General features: G+C 45.7%; 2 protein-coding genes across 3 annotated transcripts; one reads left to right on the top strand and one right to left on the bottom strand.

The window, feature by feature from the left end:
• Positions 1 to 6,694: 6,694 nt before the first annotated feature.
• Positions 6,695 to 10,189, bottom strand: HSPB2 (heat shock protein family B (small) member 2). Its single transcript, XM_080983731.1, has 2 exons — positions 9,998 to 10,189; positions 6,695 to 7,566 (listed from the first exon to the last, which is right to left on the bottom strand). The coding sequence occupies exons 1-2, from the start codon at positions 10,089 to 10,091 to the stop codon at positions 7,124 to 7,126; spliced, it is 537 nt and encodes a 178-aa protein (XP_080839857.1). The 5' UTR covers positions 10,092 to 10,189; the 3' UTR covers positions 6,695 to 7,123.
• A 6,303-nt stretch (positions 10,190 to 16,492) lies between these two features.
• On the top strand, positions 16,493 to 20,485 carry CRYAB (crystallin alpha B). 2 transcript variants are annotated; one of them, XM_080983732.1, is made up of 3 exons: positions 16,493 to 16,946; positions 19,526 to 19,651; positions 20,135 to 20,485. In XM_080983732.1, the coding sequence occupies exons 1-3, from the start codon at positions 16,749 to 16,751 to the stop codon at positions 20,336 to 20,338; spliced, it is 528 nt and encodes a 175-aa protein (XP_080839858.1). In that variant the 5' UTR covers positions 16,493 to 16,748; the 3' UTR covers positions 20,339 to 20,485. The 2 variants fall into 2 exon arrangements, with proteins under 2 accessions (XP_080839858.1, XP_080839859.1); XM_080983733.1 differs by having other exon boundaries at positions 16,512 to 16,946; positions 19,529 to 19,651.
• The last annotated feature ends 237 nt before the right edge of the window (positions 20,486 to 20,722 follow it).

The following is a 20,722-nucleotide window of genomic DNA, read 5'->3' as shown; positions in this document are numbered from 1 at the left end:
TCCAAAAAATACCCACCTGAAGATCATGAGCCCGACTTACTGGCCCGACATCAGTGGCAGACTTTAGGCTTTAAAATTTCAGCAGCAAAATTGGTGCAACACCAAAATTCAGAGCCCCCACTTCTCGTTTTCTGTTGTACGGTGCCCAGTGTGGGTGAACCAGTCATGCTCCCCTAAGTCTACCTCTGCCAACATCCTCCCTTCTTCCCCACCACACCATGATATGACGATGAGTGTGTGGTTAATTTATAGGAGGGGGGCTAGTGTATTCTTTACTTTTATGTTCCTGAGAGGCCTCCTGAGCCCTCTGCAGTTGCAAAAGCAACAGCAGTTCTACAGGTGGCCTTTGCCATCCCTGAACATGCTATCTGCAGCTTTTTGGCAAGGGAATTCCAAAAACCAGACTCAGGAAGTTTTGAAACAAAAACAGGGTATATGTAGCTCTCTCTGCTCTTCTCTATTACCAGTCACCTTGCATCTGTAGGAGACTGCAAGGGATAAAGGAAGAGGAGATATTCTGCTCATTGAGATCCCCTGCAGAATTGGCGTTAGGTGGAAAGGCTGTGGCCAAGAAGCGGACCATAGCCGAGTGAGAGAGCTCGTGCATGGCATGTAGAAAGGCCCAACTTTAACCTCCATTTGAAAAGATCAGGCGACAGGTGATGGGAATCATAACAGCCCTACAGGATCAGTCCAAAGGCCTGCCTCCTCCAGTATCCTGTTTTCACAGTCACCAACCAGATGCTGATTGTGGAAAGTGTGAATAATAATAATAATAATAATAATAATAATAATAATAATTTTTATTTATACCCTGCCCAGGGCGGCTAACACCAATAAAATCACAGTAAAAACATAAGGGGGGGGGGGCAATTTAAAATACAGGTTAAAATGCAATTTGAAATGCAGCCTCATTTTAAAAGTAGCCGATAAATCAAGACCATAAGGGAAGGGAAACGTAAGGGTCAGTCTGAGTCCAAACCAAAGGCCAGGCAGAACAGCTCTGTCTTGCAGGCCGTGCGGAAAGATGTCAAGTCCCGCAGGGCCCTAGTCTCTTGTGACAGAGCGTTCCACCAAGTCGGGGCTAGTACTGAAAAGGCCCTGGCCCTAGTTGAGACCAATCTAACCACCTTGCGACCTGGGACCTCCAAAATGTTGTCATTTGTGGACCTCAAGGTCCTCCGCGGGGCATACCAGGAGAGGCAGTAACACTTGCTTTGACGCATCATCATCTAACCCCCCACAAAGAAATTAGAACGAATGCTCATTAAATAACCAACATTATCTAATCTCTCTGTGAACCAATCAGAATGAATCTTCAATAAGCAGCTCATCTAGAAGCATCCAGAGTGCCTGATCGTTTTAGTGGCTTCCACTAAATTCTATATTCACAGTGCAAACAAGTACAGTACAGTAGCCCTGAACAACCTCCCTCCCCAGAAACACTAGGCCTTTGCTAATACGAGCACAGTCCCTGAATCTGTTTTGATTTCCAGACCGTCTATTGAGTTTTCGTAGCCCTGTGCTGAGACCCAAAAATAACACAAACTCTGGGTTTGCACGCCTGCTTCTTTAAGCCCCTCTCTGGACATGTGCTCAGTTTGCTCAGGGGTTTTTTTTAGCTCCTCGGGGGAAACAGAGAAGCATCAAAAACACCACCCCTGCCAGCCAATCCTTGGCTGCCAGTCCACATTCCCTTTTCATAACGTGTCTGCGGGCACAAAAGGGAGTCTGGGTCTCAGCGCCCAGGCTTAACAATGCAATGCGGGGCAGTGGGGTGGGGGTGGATTATGCTTTGCTGGCAAAAATCTGGGCCTGTAATTCCCTGCAGTAGATGGGCCAAAACCAAGACCCACTTCTTTGGGGCCTGAAATGTAGGGATGGGCAAACCAGAATGTTATTATTCCAATCTTAAACTCAGCTCTCCACATTTCTGCAGCAATTTGCGATTTGTTTTTTAAAATCCTCATGAAAATTCATCAGCATTTTAGTGCAATTTTCTCCCACTAAATGCATTTTTGTAGTTTCTTGTTTAGCAATATGCACATTTTGCATGCTATTTTGTGACTAATATATACATTTTTAAGGTGCATCCCTCCCCTCCCCCATTATATGCATTTTTATGCACTGTTTGGTTGGATAGCTGCATTGCAAAATACGGAGAACTGCAAATATTGAAGGATGGTTGTGTTTTGGTTCACACATTGGCTCAAGGGGTGTGTAATTAGGAATGTTCTTTTCCACCGCTACTGACACGATCAATAATCTGTTTCTGTAACAAAGGAATTGAGCACTGGCTGGAAGAAGGGAACAGTGCGCAGCTCTGCAGAGTAGCATCCTGAAGTCCGCCAGACCAGCACAGGGCAGAGAAAAAGAGGAAGAAAAGTCAGAATTACTGAGTTTTGCAAATGTAAGAAGAGGCCTGCTGGATCAGACCAAAGGCACATTTGGCATCCGTTTCTCTCCATTATTAACTGAATGCGTATGAGAAACCCACAAGTAGGACTTGAGTACAAGAGCTTGGCTGCTGCCAAACTCACTGGATGATCAGAGGCCAGTTCCTGTTTCTTAGCCTAATTTACCATAGATATTCTTCCCAAGCAAATTTGCCTAATATCATGCATTCTTGCATGTTGTTTAATATATGCATTTTAATGCACAAATTACCCTAGTATATGCATTTTTGTACACCTTACTTGGCTGCATTGCAGAATCTGGAGAAGCATGACTTTCTAAACATCATAGAATTGTAGAGTTGGAAGGGTCCCAAGGGTCATCTGGTCCAACCCCCTACAAGAATCTCAACTAAGGTATCCATGACACATGGCCATCCAACCTCTGTGTAAAAACCTCCAATGAAAGAGAGTCTACCACCTTCAGAGGGAGTCCGTTCCTTGGCAAGAAGAAGAAAAACTTTTCAGGATAAAGTTTCCTTCTTATTGAGCATCCCATTAGGCAGAGGGAGGCAGCTGGCTTGAGCAGCTGATTGTGGGTGGTGCCAAAGGACAGCAAATCGTTACTTATTTTATTCTTGTCGGGGTTTTTTAATGCCCAGTGAAAGAGAGAGGGCTTTGAAGATCCCAAATTAACTTGGGTGCTATGCACCTTCCCAGAGGTGTGGAAGATAAACTATGCATTCAGATGCCTCTTGAGATATTGTAGCCAAATTTGCATGAAGATTCATTTGCTTTCCCTGATACCTTCAGCTGACAAGTACTTGGCATTTTTTCAGGGTCATTACAATTTTAATGATAACCCCCCAATGATATATTTTAGGAAGTACTGTATTTTTTGCTCTATAAGACTCACTTTTCCCCTCCTAAAAATTAAGGGGAAATGTGTGTGCGTCTTATGGAGCGAATGCAGGCTGCGCAGCTATCCCAGAAGCCAGAACAGCAAGAGGGATTGCTGCTTTCACTGTGTAGTGATCCCTTTTGCTGTTCTGGCTTCTGAGATTCAGAATATTTTTTTTCTTGTTTTCCTCCTCCAAAAACTAGGTGCGTCTTGTGGTCTGGTGCGTCTTATAGAGCGAAAAATACGGTATGTATGTTCACTATGCATTTAGATGCCTCTTGAGATATTGTAGCCAAATTTGCATGAAGATTCATTTGCTTTCCCTGATACCTTCTCCTCTCTCCATCTTTTGCAGTCGTCCCTTCTGCTGAAATATAGAAAACTAAGTTTTCTTGGGCAGGGATCTGTGTTGTTGTTTTTTATATCACACAAAACATGTGGTGATTTGGGATCACAGGGGGCCAAAAGAACCACACCTTTTTGTATATGCCCACCCTGTGGAACGCCCTCCCATCAGATGTCAAAGCGATAAATAACTACCTGACATTTAGAAGGCATCTTAAGGCAGCCCTGTTCAGGGAAGCTTTTAATCTGTGATATTTTACTGTATTTTTTGTTTCTATGGAAGCCGCCCAGAGTAGCTGGGGAAACCCAGCCAGATGGGCGGGGTACAAATAATAAATTATTATTATTATTATTATTATTATTATTATTATTATTATTAGGTCTCTGTCTCCAGCATCCTAGAGCCCCGCACTCAGCATAAAAAGAAAGTGTTTTTTTTAGCCACTAAGAAGCCTTCTCACCTTTAGTGCTGATTGGAGACAGTCAGAGTGAAAAGAGAAGAGTCAGCCACTGAGGACTGGCTGCTAGGGTCACTCTGAAAAAGCCACGTGAGGAAAACACCAAGGGGGAGTTGTTTAGTATACTCCAAATCTAAGCATTTAGGCACACTGAAAACACAAGGTACCTCCATTTCAAGAGACTGGTGTGCAAGTTCTGTTACATACAAAGGAACTTCAAGGAAAACACAAATTAAGATACTCCGAAAGAAGATCGGCACTGGCCATTGCAACGCATCCCTATTTGAGTGTTCAGACCCAGAAACCTCCCCCCTAAATAAATTCACACTTGTCTCAAATTTTAGTTTTGGTTTTTGGCAGAATTTAGGTCACAACTTTATTGATTACAGAAAGTGACTGGTTGCATAGGCTCCGGTTTGACTAGCTCCCTGCACTGTTGCAGGTAGCACTGACCCAGGGCACCAGCATAGGTCAGCCAAGGGTGAACACCTGGATAAGCGGAAAGCCGGGAACAGGCTATCTCCGCCACCCAAATGTCCCCCTGGACTCAGGCACGGGCACAACCCCCTCTCAGGGGTTGACCAAACCATTGAGTCCCTGGATTCCTTTAACGGAATACCCTTCACATAGGGATGGCGAGAGCGTTCTCCCATCCCTATCACCTGAACAAGAGCCTATCCGCAACCTTACAAGTTGTGACGCGGCAGGCGAAACCCAAATGGCAACAGCCAATCAGCCAAGTGAGGAAAATTCCTGCCGTGCCCCTGTCCCAACGACAGATGACACATGACGACACAGCAAGGTCAAGCGCAAAGCCCTAAAAGTAGGGAGAGGTGGGCGGGTGTTCCAAATGCACACACCAAAAGAGGAAGCTCTGGGTCACGTGCATGGGTATAAATCGGTCCCTCAAACCATTTGGACTGTGTCCCATTGGCCAGATTGCACCCAGCTACGAGGGACCTACCAATCAGGTGTTGTGGCTGACCATTTGTACCCACCCACAACACAGGGTGTCGGTTTCCAGGTCTCACTGCAATACGTGTCCTCTTTAAGGGAGGATCCGATTTATCATTATTGCATCATTTAAGATTGCATAATCTTAGAATGCTGCATAATCTTAGGAGGGTGTGACTGAGAGTGGCCATGGCTGTGACTATTAAGAAGGGACTCTTTACTTCTGAATTTGCCACTACACTACTGACGTCGTGCCATAAAATTCTGGTGCTCTGTCATTATAACATTCTACATAATTACTCGGAAGTATCGCTCAGTTCAGTGAGACCTACTCCCTGATAAGCGGGTACAGGACTGCAGTCTAAACCCGGTTAATTTATCAAGCTTCTTATATTCATGTTCCTGCTGTTTCACAGCAACACGATGGGCCTACTCCCAGTGTGTACCCTGAGGTCACCTGCATTGCAAAACACCTGCTTATGGCCCTCAGTTAACAATCAGCTGCCTCCAAGGTCTGTTGTGGAAGTAAAAGTCAATAGAGCTTGTAAGCTTGTTTGCACAGGAGAAATGTTTTAGTCATGAGGAATAGTAAGCATTACAAACTTCGGTTCTTTCCCCCCCCCCCCTTTGTTTATTTTTATGAGCTTTCAGAATGGCATGCTTCACTGGATAAAGCACATGTGCGCCTCCTTTCAGTTGTGGTTTTATTAATGCCTTATTCTCATGGCACACAAAAAAGCAAACATATGAGTTCAGTAGCCAACACACCCAGCTGGAGCAGCCAGTTAATGCACCATCAGAAAAGGGGATACGAATCTCCAAGAAAAGAGGGTGCTAATTTGCATATGGTAACTTAGAAGCAGTCCATACCTCGTCTTAATGTGGATTGTGAACCCCTTGTGCCTCTTTTAATTCCCTCTCATTTGTGCAGTGTTTTCCTCCAACTACTACTGTCCCACACTTTGTCCTCCCAAAATCCCTGTGATTTCAAAATCCAAAATAGCTATATTGATTGCACAGGGAATCTCTGGATTTAGGGAGGAGAAAGTCTGGTACAGCAGGAGTTAGAAGAGAATGCTGCATGAACAGGGGGGCAATTAAAGGAGGCACAAGGGGTTCACAATCCACATCAAGTTGAGGTATGGACGGGCCCTTGTTTCTACAGTATTACTAAAACTCGGGAATAATTACTGTGCTGCCATTGAATTAGGAACACAATACATCTCACCATAGCGGGAAGAGGCTAAGGTGGCTTGTGTGCTTGCCCAGTCTGCTGACATATGCCTCATAATTTGGGGCATGGTGGGAGCTCACACGCATGAAGGGGGCCGTATCAACATTGGCACTGCTGCACTGTCGCCAGCTTCTTTTTTTCAGAATCCCACTAACTTGAGCTCCATGAACCAAATAGGCAAAACTAACTTCATTGCGATGAGTGGCAGTGCCCTTGTTGCCATGACAACACGAGTAATTGATGGTGGCTGCTGCTGGCAGAACCAATGGAAGCAGCTCAGCCCAATCAGATTGACCAGGATGCCCGCCAGGCACTCTACTGCCTTCTGATTGGTCAAATGAACATACTATCTCCTTGCTTCTCAGAGTCTTGAAAGAATATTAGTGAGGTACAGAGGTCCACAAGCATATAATTCTCAGGATTATTTATTTTTTTTAAAACCAATTTATACATTCAGAGCATGAGGCTTAACAGTTCAAACACACACACAGAGAAAAAATGTTGATCCAAGTCAGTAGGCATACAATAGGACAGGGGCTTTTGCCAATTTTTTTATGCCGATTGGCATGTTTGAAATTTTTTTGAGAATGTGCCATGGACACCAGTCACAAAATGGCTGCCTTGGGGGCATGGCATAAAAAAATGGCTGCTGCGGGTGCGTGGCATAACACAAAATGGCTGCCACATCTAAAGGATGAGAAAAAGAGACAGGACCCCACAAAGCCATGTGGGTAGGCCCCCTTCCCCAAATCAGCTGTCCAATCCTGACATTCAGTGAAATGTGTGCACGTTGAAGGGGGCATGTTCAATGTGGGAGAGGACATTGCTGAGGGATGTTTTAGGGCTGTGGCTTCTCCTCACAGCCCTTTCCTTCCGCTGCTGGCTGTTCTTGGCGTGTTATTTTCACCTCATTGATTTTGGCCTTCACCTCCTTTCCTGTCCGCGGAGCTTCTATACTCAGAATGCCATCATGGGTCACGGTGGCTTTGACCAACAGAGGGTCAACATCAAGAGGGAGGATATAGGTCCTGGTGAACTCCCGGGATATGAAACCATGCCGATCTGCCTTCTGTGGGTGCTGAGCTGTCACCTCCAGGAGATTGTCCACTGTGCGGACAGCAATCTCATCTGGCGTGAACTGACAAACGTCAAGGAACACTTGGAATTTGTGGTCGTTGAGGTTGACCTCTGAGATCCCTCGGTCCAGCTGCTTATTAATCCGAGGTCTAATGTAGTAGCCATGGTACAATGTGGGGGACAGGATTTCCCCTGGGGAAACACCTAAAAGGAAGAATTGACAATTACAGATTATGCCACACTTGAGTACAATTAAAATAACAAGAATAATGGAGGCGGATTTAGGTTCAGTGCCAAAGCAAGTTCAGTGCCAAAGTGCATTGTTTACGTATGTAGAAGTAAAAGGGTCAGTCTATTGACAGCCCCTGCATACACATAGCTGTAGTGCCAACTTATCCATCAGAATCAGGCCCCAAATTTTCGTCAACCAAACTTTATGATAAAGGTTGCTCTCCAGAGTCCCCTGATAGCTTGCAATGGTGAGCTGTGTGGCCATCATGAGATGGAGAATAAGGTCTTTTTGAGAAAGGTCCATAGCATCCGGGTCAAAGAGTGGCAAAAGAGCAGGCTTGCCTCATATAAACCAGCCATATGTTCAATAGGTTGCCATGCTAAGGAAACTTGGCAAACTCAGCATTTTGGAGTTCCCGATATATTTCTTTTTGGGGGGGGGTTCATTTATTTCCCAGATTCTATGTATTCTCACTTTCCTTACACTGGAGCCTTCCTCTCCTGCTTTGCCTGCTCTTCCCCACCCAAAGGCATCACCTACCATTGCCCTAGGCTTGGTCCTGCCCAGCCATTTTGCCAGGCCCAGAAGCAAGAGAAGCACATGGCAGCCAACTGCAGTCTGGAACAGACAACAAAAGCCCTTTTATGCAACACAGTCATCCCACCGGCTTCTCTCTGGGGGCTTGCAGCTTTTCACTCTGTTCAGCGCTGAATGGTTTACTGCTGCCTTGTGCATTCTTTCTCCTCTAACAGCCACTGCAACTCCAGCCGGGCTTTGTGCACAACCCACCAGCTCAGCTTTTCACCAGTTTTAACGGAGTTTGCAAAAAAATAAAAATAATCTCTGGCTGGCATCGTTCCCCTCCATGCTGCTCTGTGCCAGCCACATTCCATAAAGTGTCCTGGATCCGTGTGGAGAAAGAGAAGGATCTCGTTCCCGGCTGCCAGCAGCTTTGAGAGGGCTCCCTTGCCAGCTGGAAGTCTTTTTAACTTCTTGCAAAACAGAAGTAAAGCCAACTGACCCATATGGTCTCATCTTCATGGGTTGTTCCTCCCTTACACCTGGGATGCTGTCTCTCTCTTTTGCATTGTGTGTGGTTACAGATAGCTTGGTTGTAACATATTGGCTTGTTTTTTCTTTTAAAAACCCCAAAAAAACCTTGCCTTACAGTACAGTGGTGCCTTGGGTTACATACGCTTCAGGTTACAGACTCCGCTAACCCAGAAATAGTGCTTCAGGTTAAGAACTTTGCTTCAGGATGAGAACAGAAATCGTGCTCCGGCAGCGCGGCAGCAGCAGGAGGCCCCATTATCTAAAGTGGTGCTTCAGGTTAAGAACAGTTTCAGGTTAAGTACGGACCTCCGGAACGAATTAAGTACTTAACCCGAGGTACCACTGTATAACAAACCCATGCATCCCTTTATGTTGGTCGATTCTGTTGCTGACTGTTGGGCACACATACTGATTTTAATGACCACAATATTAATGGATTAAAAAATATTAAGGATTCGGAGATGTGCTTCAAGATATGTTTCCCCATCCCAGGGGATATGGATATATAGTTTCATCATCCCAGGAGATACAGAGAGAGTGTGTGTCTATAGCTATGCCTCTATGATTCTATTTAGCACAGTGAATGCATGGCAATGCCTTTAGTTGCAATCTGACTGCATTATACATTAAGAATTGAATGAACTCACTTTTTAGAGGATTGATTTGTGTTTTCTATAATCTCAGACCGCAATCCACTGCCCCACTGAACCCAGAAAAGCTTATTTCTGGGTAAACAAGCACAGAATCAGATTATCAACACTTGGGGTAACACACTGAGACACAGTTCTGATTGTAGGAATAATCTAAAAAACAACAACAACAACAACTAAAAGGTTTCCAATAGAGAGGTTGTTTCCAGATGGGGTTTTTAATATTATAAATGGGTCACTGAGATATCACGAACAGGTTTTTCCTAAGAAAGGGAAAATTTGGATTAAACAGCAGGAAATATGGGGTGGCATTTTCATGCAACGATGCTATTTGGATGCTGCAAGAAATCTCACATGCATGAAGAACAGCAATCCTACAATACACACTCAATTGGATGCACCTTCAGTCTCATCAGACCCATGAAGAAGGTAGTCACTGCCACACACTGGTGCCCCACTGTGCCTTTGTTCAGGGAGGCAAAAGTGTGGTTAAAAAGGGGGCTTCAAACACTCTTTCCATGCAAGCTCACGAGATCATTTCTACAATTGCAAAATGTGTGTGTTATTCTTTGATTCATAATCACTATTCCATAGGATTCCCTCAATCGTTGAGTTAGAATCACCAGCTCAGCCTTGGATTGTCTGCAATCTACTGTGTGCAAATCAAAGGGAAACGCTACCAGCCAGTCATTTTTCTTACCTTCTCCAAAGTTCTGGTCGTAAATCTTGCTGGGGTTGGCAAACTCGTACTCTGCGCTCATGGGGTAGGCGTGAGGGACAGTGCGCTCAGCCATGGTCTTTGCTGGGGGAATGGACCTCTTTGACTACCTGTTTCTGTGTCTCCTTGTGAAGGCTGCAGTCCGATTGCGACGTTTTCCTGGGGCAAATTCCATGGGGTGGGGGAGCAAGTGATAAAATATGGACCAAAATAGATAGGCAGGCCCTGGAACGCCAAGCCCCCAATGATGACCAAAGAGCTCCTTGCTGCATTCCACCCGAGAGGCATCTTTTCGCTGTGCAGCCCTCTGACAACGCAGTTGCAGCTGTTAGAAATGTCAGAAATTTGCGATTCTCCCAAGCAGGCTGTGTTGTGGGACAACTGGATGGGAAGCCACATAGATGAAATGAAGAGCTGGCTGTAGCCACAGGCAGTGTCCTCTCCTCCAGTCCCACTGTGTTCTCCATGACTCCCTCACGGAGTCCATCCACCAGCCTTCCCCAACCTGGTGCCCTCCAGCAGTTTTGGACTAAAGTCTCATCAGCCCTAGTCAACTCCCAGGATGACTAGACCAGAGGCATTCTGCGTGGCTGTTTCACAACTATGTACTATGGAGAGAGTACCTCAGTATCTTTTGCAGACCGCTTCAGGTAAAAGTGCTTACCAGCTCGCCAAGTCGAGCCACAATCCCCAAACGCAATGCCTAAAGACATTGGGAGATACCTCTGCATTAATGTAGCAGGAAGGCTGCATAAGATGCTCAATTGTTGTAGATGGGATAGCCTGTAGCACGTTTCTCTGTTAATAATAATAATAATAATAATAAATTTTATTTATATCCCGCCCTCCCCAGCCGAAGCCGGGCTCAGGGCGGCTAACAACAATAAAACAGTACAAAAGTACAGCATAAACAACAGTCTAAAATCATTCGTTATAAAATTAATTAATTCAAGCCACTGGCAACTATTGGGCCAGAGCTCCGCGAAGATTGCCGAGGGAGGGAGTCAGGCTGTGCCCTGGCCAAAGGCCTGGTGGAACAGCTCTGTCTTGCAGGCCCTGCGGAAAGATGTCAAGTCCCGCAGGGCCCTGGTCTCTTGTGACAGAGTGTTCCACCAGATCGGAGCCACAGCCGAAAAAGCCCTGGCTCTAGTTGAGGCCAGCCTAACTTCTCTGTGGCCTGGGACCTTCAAGATGTTTTTATTCGAAGACCGTAAGTTTCTCTGTGGGGCATACCAGGAGAGGCGGTCCCGTAGGTACGAGGGTCCTAGGCCGTATAGGGCTTTAAAGGTTAAAACCAGCACCTTAAACCTGATCCTGTACTCCACCGGGAGCCAGTGCAGCTGGTATAGCACCGGATGAATGTGGTCTCGCAGCGAAGACCCCGTAAGGAGTCTCGCTGCAGCATTCTGCACCCGCTGGAGTTTCTGGGTCAGTCTCAAGGGCAGCCCCACGTAGAGCGAGTTACAATAATCCAGTCTGGAGGTGACCGTCGCATGGATCACAGTGGCTAGGTCAGGGCGAGAGAGGTAAGGAGCCAACTGCTTAGCTTGGCGGAGATGGAAAAATGCCGCCTTTGTTATAGCTGCAATCTGCGCCTCCATGGAAAGGGAGGTGTCGAAGATTACACCCAAACTCTTAACGGACGGTGCTGGCACTAATTGCGCCCCCGCAAGAGATGGGAGTTGCCCCCCCAATCCCATATCGCCCCGTCCCAGCCACAGGACCTCTGTCTTCGAAGGATTTAGCTTCAACCGGCTCCCACGTAACCATCCAGCCACAGCTTCCAAACATCTGGTCAGTGTGTCTGGGGCCGAGTCAGGATGGCCATCCATCAACAGATAGAGTTCTGGTATCCTTCAGGTAAGAACACAAGAAAAGCATGGCTAACGGTTGGGTCCTATGGTCCCAAACATCTCGAGGGCACCAGGTTGAGGAAGGCTGCCCTGGAGCTGAATAGGGAAAAGGTTGGCAAGAAGGAATCAGTTGGAGCCTGGACCCACTATAGGTATGTTGTTTTGTTCTGAGCTCACACTGTATCATTTCGTTTGGCTCAAAAGAAGTGATTCATATGCTACGCAAAGGGGCTGTTCTGCCACAGTAGTAAAGAAAGAAAACCCACATGGTTTGGCAAATGGTCATCTGCATCCAGAGAGAGGCAGAGAGGGAGACAATGTGCACTGGGTAAAGTAATAGGAAAAAAGGACATCTAAAGTTACCCCCTATTTCCTTCCCTGTGGACTTCTGACTGTGCTTGGTAGTGAAAGAAAGGTTCCTCTCTTTACCAGGACCAGTTGCTGCCTGATGCAAAAACAACACAACACAACACAAAACAAAACAGGTGCTCTCCCCACCAGGCCACCTACTTATTTATATAGTCAATGCATTCACACTTCACTTTTCCTCCAAGGAACCAGGGCCAGATTCAGGTTTGATGAGGCCCTACGCTACTGAAGGTAATGGGGCCCTTTACATGTCTGGCTGTCCTTTGTCAACAACAAATTGTCGCTGTTTTTTGTGTTGAATATATGCTATATGGTAATTGATGGACCTAATAGGTATCTAAAGCCGTTTGCATATGTTGCCATGCAACCAGTCCATGCAGAAGTAGGCCCCCTATATATAGAAATGAGCAAACCAGTGATATTTTAGGGAGCAGGCTAGCAGGCGGGGCCCATTACTTACATCATAGGAGCCTACAAACACAAAACACTGATGCTGTATGTAGGTTTTATTTTATTTGTTTTTCATCTTATATTTTGGAAATGTACACCCAGTGTATTTTTCCTTTAAATTTTTTTGGGGCCCCCCCAAGAGAGTGGGGCCCTAAGCTGTAGCATGTTTAAGGTAAAGGTAAAGGGACCCCTGACCATTAGATCCAGTCGTGACCGACTCTGGGGTTGCGGCGCTCATCTCGCTTTATTGGCCGAGGGAGCCGGCGTACAGCTTCCGGGTCATGTGGCCAGCATGACTAAGATAGCATGTTTAGCTTATACATAAATCCAGCACTGCAAGGAATGCAAGGGGCCGTCCAAGGTTCCACCCACCTTCCCATTTTATCCTCACAACAACCCTGTGGGGTAGGTCAGGCCGAGAGATGATGACTAGCCCAAGGTTGCCCATCCAGTGAGCTTTATGGCTGAGTGCGGATTTGAACCCTAGTCCAGCACCCTAACCACTAACCCTAACCCCTGCATTGCACTGATAAACCAACTGGATTGAGAGCTGAATCCTACTTTGTTACTGGCGACGGGATAGAGTTCTGAACTGTCTGTACATGAAGGAAGCAGGCTAGTTGTGAGGCTTGGAAGGGGCAGGACAAGATGTGTCCCTCAACAGAAGCGTACAGCCAGAGGCCTCGAGAGGAACATCTGGAGAGGCTGCCCCTTTCTGCCCCCACTCCAGAATTTGCCCCCCTTGGCAGCTGCTTCAATCTGCCTCAACCTGTCTGAATGGGTCCACAAAGATTCCCAATGCGTGCAGATCCCTGTCACACTTAGCTTAGTCAAACATACAGTATGACCTTGGGCCAGTCTCTCAAATGCTAATCTACCTCCCTGGGGTACCGTGAATAACAAACTGTGCCGTCCCTTGTAAAATGTCCTGCCAAGGAGGAAAGACAAGACACAAAGGTGTTAAGGACTTTTCCCACAACCGAATGCCCTCCATTAGGCCCAGCCATTCAGTTCTTACCCTCAGGAAAGCAGGCAGAGGACTGCAATCTTTCCTCAGTAGAAATGATTCACAGAGTGCAAGAAGCATCACCATCGCAGTCATCATCCCTTATTCATTTGCGATGTGATGTGAAACCAGAGACTTATTGAAGACCCTTTGGGGCAGCAGGTGCACAGACATCTTGTCTCCCTTGTTATTTACATGAGGCGAAACTGGAGAAGGAAGCCATCTCAGAGACCATAGCTGGCTACAGCCAGGCAAAATGTTGCCCCCCCCCCGCCAACCCCCCCCCCCCACCTTACAGCTCCATCCTACTTCAGTAGCATCTGGTCCTGGCTGTCACAGGATGGCTCAAGGGAGAACCCGTGCCCTTTTAAATGGAAAGTATAAAAGCATACCAGCCTCTCTCATCAATTTTTCTCTCCTTTGAAATTCGCTTTCCTGCAAATTTCGTGCAGCTCTCCAACGGAAAATTATTCCTAGAAATGCAAATATTAGTGCAAATATGACACACAAGTGCATTGTATTAGGTGAAATTCCTTGCCAAAATGGATTAAGGGAAATGCACACTAAAATGCTGGTGAATTTTTGCAAGGACTTCAAAAAACCCTGCAAACTAATGTGGAAATTTAGTGAACTGGACTGAAGTTTGGGAAATAGAGAGATGCAGAAATTGACTGAATCATCCATCCCTAGTGTGTATATATATAATTTTTATTAAATTTTCTGTTTCACAATTTAGAATATTCATTTAAACAACTTTAAAATATCAGTGACTTCCCTTCTTCTCTTTCCATGGTTCATTTTACAGAGCATAAATCCCTGCATATTTTATATAAACTAAACCATTCAGTATTCCATTATTACTTCCATCAAAACTTATTTACACTGTTGAATTTATCTTAATGCTGCCAATGTTTTCAAGTATACACAATTTCCCCCCATATATTCAATAAACATTTTCCAATCTTCCTTAAATGAATGTTCTTCTCTTATTCTATAAGTTAGATCCACAAGCTGCGCATATTCCATCAGCTTAAGTTGCCATTCTTCTTTGGCTGGGACCTTGTTCGTTTTCCATTTTTGGGCTAACAAAACATAAGCTGCCGTCGTGGCAAAGACAATTCCCAATAGCTGCCAGCCAGATGCCTCTGAGAAGCTCTCATGGAGGGCATGGGAATGATTGCCAGCATATGGCAACACATGTCCAGTCCTTCCGCAAATTAAGCAATCATAGCTCAACTTGGCCAGCTCTATTGGAGGGGTGCTTCTTGTTGCCTGCAAGTTCCCCAAGAGGCCCCAGCTCAGGTGCAATCACAACTACAGATCTGACAAAAGGCAACTCCCAGCTACGGGTACCACCAACGCACAGCATGGGTTACACCCTTGGAGGGATGGGGGCGAAGAAAGAGGAACAGAGAGAGTGGAAACAGGTCAGGCAGCATTCATGTCATGCTCAGCTGGAGGTGGTGTAATGGCTGGCTGCAGCCTTGCATCTCCTTTCAGGAGCCTGAGCAATCAAACTTAACACTCCCAGTTTTAAATTTAACCCAGTAGGCTACATTAGTCAGCTCTTATTCTTAGCAGCTGAATCGGAGGGAAAGGGGATGGGAAGTGTTTGGCTTGAAGGGAAAGATATGAGGAAGTAAACAAACACTCAGAAGTTCAGATCCAAACATGGCAAGGAGGCCAAACAGATAACAAGGTACCTTCTTTCAATATAACCTCTTGAGCACGTGAACAGAAATGGAATTCAAGCAAGCAAAGGCTTCCAGATCAATAAGGTTAAATGATAGAAAGAAAGAAAGAAAGAAAGAAAGAAAGAAAGAAAGAAAGAAAGAAAGAAAGAAAGATTTTTTCTGTGTCACTCCAAAGGACAGGACTAAAACAGATCACTGGAAAGTAAATAGAGAGCAGATTTCGGCTAAGTATTAAAGAAACTCCCCAATGGTTCAACTCTGGGATCTCTCTCAGTGAAAGTATTTAATTCATCTGTCATGGATCTTGCTGTTGCTGATGCTGCACTGAGCACTGGGTTAAGCTAGATTGGTTGGCCACTGTGAGAACAGGATGCTGGACTAGGTGAACCTTTGGCCTGATCCAGCAGGCTATTATTATGTTCTAGATGACCTCTAAAGCACCTTCCAGCACTATGGTTATATGAAAGAGGAAAAAACCTTGCCAGGTCTCTCTGTATGATGTTTCTAACAGCAGCCACCTGAAGATCTCTGGAAGATGACAAGCAGGGCATTAAGGCAGTAGGTATGTCCTGTTTGCCTCCACCATCTGGTAACATGGATGCTCTGTGTTCAGATATCCTGGCTATTAGAAGTGGGCATCTCTTCCACGGATCTATCTCACCCTTAAAAATAACAGAAGCCACACAATGTGGTTGCTGACACCACCACATCTTGTGGCAGTGAGTTTTCTAAGCACTGGTCGCACTGAGTGGAATGGTACTTCCTTTTTGCCTGTGCAGATTCTGCCACAAATCGACTTTCTTGGGCAACTCTTTGAGCATCAGTTTTACATCATGGGGACCAAGACGTCTCACTGAGTAACCTTTCTGTTTCAACACAGCCAGAGTGGAGAGGAAGGACACAGCCAGGCTGCAATGGAAATCGGAAGATTCCAAGCGACAGAGATACAACAGTGCCTTGTTTCTCTCTGTGTGAGACAAAGATAGTAACTGTGTGAGTGGCGCTGGCATCTGAAGTAGGGGAGAATGCCAGATTGGCCTGACCAGGCTTTTTTTAAAATATAAAAAATATATAATAAGAAGGGAGGGGGCGCGAGGATATTTCATGCTGACCTGCTAGAATTTAGCTGTGTTCTTTTTCCTTGGCAATGTGGGTGCTGAGTGGGGTGTACAAATCTCCAGCTAATCTGCCAGCCAGCGCTGAATGGTGCAGATGGGAGAACAGGGATAATGAAATGCCTGACATCACCGTTCCAGAGAATTCAGCCTGGGCACAGCCTGGCACCAGGGAGCATATAAAGCCCTGGCTCTTGGCTTGCTGGAGTGCACTGCTGCCCACTGTCTCCTCCGGGACCAACTCAGATGGATATCACCGTTCACCACCCCTTCTTCCGCAGACCCCTGCTATCAAGCTTGTTGCCCAACCGCATCTTCAACCAGACTTTTGGGGAGCACCTTGTGGAATCTGAACTGCTCCCCAGTTCCTCAGCTTTCAGTTCTTTCTTTTTGAGACCCTCCATCCTAAGGAACCCCAGCTGGCTTGAGAGCCGACTCTCAGAGGTAAAAATATTTTCTCTTGCTAAACTTCCCCCAGCTCCCATGCAGTCCTTGAACCAGGTGGAGGGACACCTGTCCCCTTTGCAGTTCGTGCCCTTCATCAGTTAATTTATTTAACGGCATATTTACTATGAGCTTAAAATACAAATCAAGAGACATTAGCATTAAAACAGGGGACGTAAAAATCCTTGACAAAGGGAACATAAAGACTCGCCAAGAATGAAGGCGAAGAAAATCAATATCTGCCCCTTAACGCACCCCGCCACGAAAACCTGTTGTTTTCTCCAGTGACGCTAAGAATACCTTTGAAACTGGAATGAGTCATCTGTGAAGATTATTCACACAGGAAAGCCCACAGAAAACAGCCAGATTTAGATCTAAAAGTAGACTTCATTTGAATGATAAACTCTGGAAACAGAAACTTCAGGGTTAAGGATTGCTTGCAGGGGGGAGGCGGAAAGACAAAAGGGAGTTCTTCTGCGTAGGCCATAATCAAAGCTGTGTATCCATTTCCATGGGACGCACACAAGAGAAGTTCCTGATGGATTTGTGCAATACAGAGTCAAAAAAGGGAGCAAAGTTCTGTAGCCTGGGAGGCTGCTGCGGAGAATGCACTCACACTGTGAACATGGTAGTCAACAAGGGCAAGACGTCTGTGAAGGACTAGGAATTGTAATGGGGAATGTTAAAAGAAGCTTCCTAAGGGGCAAGAAGTGATCAAAAGTGGAACAAACAGCCTCGGGAGGTGGTGGGCATCCTCCACTTAAGCAGAAGCTGGACGTCCACCTATCAAGAGATCCTGTAGCTACAGCTTGATCTTGCACTGAGCACTGGGTTGAACCAGATGACCTCCAAGGTCCTTCCCAACTCTGTGTGACTTTGAGGTTTAGGCCCTGTTGGATTAGCCATCCTGTATATTATGGCTGACAGTTAGCATTGTTATTGTCTTACTGCAGTTGTTAATCATTCCACGCATGGAATTTCTTTCATTATTATTTTTTCATTAGGACGCAACTGTACCATGCAATATGCATTTTCACATTACTATTACACCCTAAAATTGCTAGATGCTGTACAAAAATTAAAAACCAGCAACACAGGCTCTTACAACCTAAAGGACAAGACACAATGGGGAAGTAGGTGAGGGAGAATAAAAGCCAAGAAGGGTAAATTGTGGTAAGTTGAACAGATCTGTTTTCAAAGAACCTGGATCTGAAAACAGGAAGAGAATTGGCTGCCAGGTGGGGGGGACTTTCCAGTGGTAGCGAGTTGCAAGGGAAAAGGAGATGCCGTGGGGAACAGTTCTGGTAGCTACACTGGTGGATCCCTTCTGCCTGTTTTGTATTGTAGAGTTTCCATGCCAGCACAGCTCATTTCTAGCATTATGGCTTTGAGAATCCATCACATCAAAGCCATAATTTTCTCTGTATTAAGAACACAAGAACCTGGTTGGATAGGACCATCTATGCCCGGCAACCTGTTTCTCACAGCGGCCAATCAGATGCCTCTGCAAGGCCCACAAGCAGGGCCTGAAGGCGATAAGAATCCCTCATTGATGCTACCTAAGCAACTGGCATTCAGTGATACACTGAAGAGGTTCTATATAGCCCACATGACTAGTATTTTTATTATATTTATATCCCACCTTTGCTCTGAAAAGCTCAAGCTGCCTCCCTCCGGTCCTCAAAACAACCCTGCGCAGTAGGTTAGGCTGAGACGCAGTGATCGGCCCAGTGAGGATTTGAACACTAGTTGACATGAACTCTCCTCCTCCATAGTCTTGTCTAATCCCTTGTAAAGCAAGCAAATATTCTGGCCATCACTCCATCCCATGGGGGTGAATTTCATAAGTTAATTATGCAATGTGTGGGAAAATCCTTTCTTTTGTCTGTCCTGAGTCTACTGCCAATCAGTGTTATAAAGGGGAACAAACCCTCATTTTTATGTATGTATTTATCGTGTTTTTAATATTCTCTTGGGAGCCACCCAGAGAGGCTGGGGAAGCCCAGCCAGATGGGCAGGGTATAAATAAATTATTATTATTATTATTATTATTATTATTATTATTATTATCAACATGCATGACTTCTATCTCACCGCCCCACTCCCAGTCAGCTGTGGAGATGGGCAGCAGCCCCACCTACCCCCATGAAATTAGACTTTGAACAAAAAAACCTCATTCACATCAATGGGAACTTTTTTTCCTAAGCACAATTGCCATGTGAGGAAGGCTTATAGAAAAGATTTCACTCAACGGCCAACTCTCTTCCTGTTTCTATGTGGTGGGTGTGTTTGAAGGGTAGAGACAGAAAGAGGGAAGAATGGGAACGTGTCTCACTGCCAGTACTGGTTCCAAGAGATTTCCTTTGGAGGACTGCAGCCCTCAACATGAAGAAATGTTGCCTGACCTTAACCCACATGCTACCATGAAAGTAGCATACAGAACAGTCTTGCACTTTGGGGATGTGGAATAGCAAATGATCTACCACACTGATCATGTCTAATTATCTGCTCCACATACAGCACCTAACAATTAGTAAACATTAAATATTATAACTGCCCTAACTAGACTATTTTGTTAGCAGATGCGACTGGATAAGGACAAGTTCTCTGTAAACCTCGATGTGAAGCATTTCTCACCTGAGGAGCTAAAAGTCAAGGTTTTGGGAGACGTGATTGAAGTTCACGGAAAACATGAGGAGCGCCAGGTTGGTCTGGTCTTGGCATGAGCACAGCTGGCAGGGCGATGGGAGGCAGGGTGGAAGGAAGGAGAAATTGACCCATTCTAAACAAGGTTTAGAAGGAAGGAGACGTTAACAATGCCATGTTACCTGCCACATAGAAGAGTCTCAGAGAGACAGCCTTGGGCAAAGGAAATAGAAATGGTCCCTCATTCATTTATTCATTTGGTTTTAAATCTGAGAAAGCCAAAGCTGGACCACAGCAAAGGACCATTGGCCCAGCTCACTTAGTACTGGCCACTCTGATTGGTAGCAGCTTTCCCAGGTCTCTGGCAGTGGTCTTTACAAGCCCTGATACCCCTAAACTGGGGTACCCCAGGGGACTGAACTTTCTGAATGGGAAGAGTGCTTCTTAACAATGAACAATGAGCTCCCCTTATAGTAAACCATTTGCAACCAGACATATATGGTTATGTTCTTCTCCCCCTCGCCCCCTTCTCTTTTGAAAAGGATGAACACGGCTTCATTGCCAGGGAGTTCAACAGGAAGTACAGGATCCCAGCTGATGTGGATCCCCTCTCCATCACCTCCTCCCTCTCTTCGGATGGTGTCCTGACAGTGAATGGACCAAGAAAAGCCATGGAAGTCCCAGAGCGCACCATCCCCATTGCCAGGGAGGAGAAATCTGCCGTACCAGCAGCGCAAAGGAAGTAGACATGCCCTTTGAGACCTACTCTTTTATACCCAAGAAAGCCTTTCCATTGGATGCAAACAGCAGGCGGTGTCACTGGCTGGCTGTTCTTATTTATTTGTGCTAAGCAAATGAGCTTGTTTACTAACAAATAAACCGATGAGTAAGCATCTGGCGGCTTCTTTCCTCAATCTTCGGGGCAGGGTCAATTTGAGACAGGGCTCAGCCCTACAGCATGCAAACTTTTGGTAAAAAAAGAGAGGGAGAATAGCTCTGAGCACATGCAGAGTTCCCTTCTGCTCTGGCTGAGCAACCACAAACAGTGTTGGGGGGAAATAATTTTACTGGCTCTTCTAGCTTTGGCTACACAGAAAAACAAATGTAACAGCCAACAAACAAAAATTAGG

The sequence above is a fragment of the Podarcis pityusensis genome (assembly GCF_964106645.2).
Source record: "Podarcis pityusensis genome assembly, chromosome: 15".
NCBI lineage: Eukaryota > Metazoa > Chordata > Lepidosauria > Squamata > Lacertidae > Podarcis > Podarcis pityusensis.
The sequence above is the reverse complement of the archived record's forward strand: the minus strand, read 5'-3'. Positions and strand labels throughout refer to the sequence as shown.

Coding starts and splice junctions, on each gene's coding strand:
- HSPB2 (XM_080983731.1), bottom strand. CDS start 10,091: ATGGCTGAGCGCACTGTCCCTCACGCCTACCCCATGAGCGCAGAGTAC. Junction 7,567..9,997: donor CGACCAGAACTTTGGAGAAG/GTAAGAAAAATG, acceptor TCTTCCTTTTAG/GTGTTTCCCCAGGGGAAATC.
- CRYAB (XM_080983732.1), top strand. CDS start 16,749: ATGGATATCACCGTTCACCACCCCTTCTTCCGCAGACCCCTGCTATCA. Junction 16,947..19,525: donor TTGAGAGCCGACTCTCAGAG/GTAAAAATATTT, acceptor CTATTTTGTTAG/CAGATGCGACTGGATAAGGA. Junction 19,652..20,134: donor GAAAACATGAGGAGCGCCAG/GTTGGTCTGGTC, acceptor TCTTTTGAAAAG/GATGAACACGGCTTCATTGC.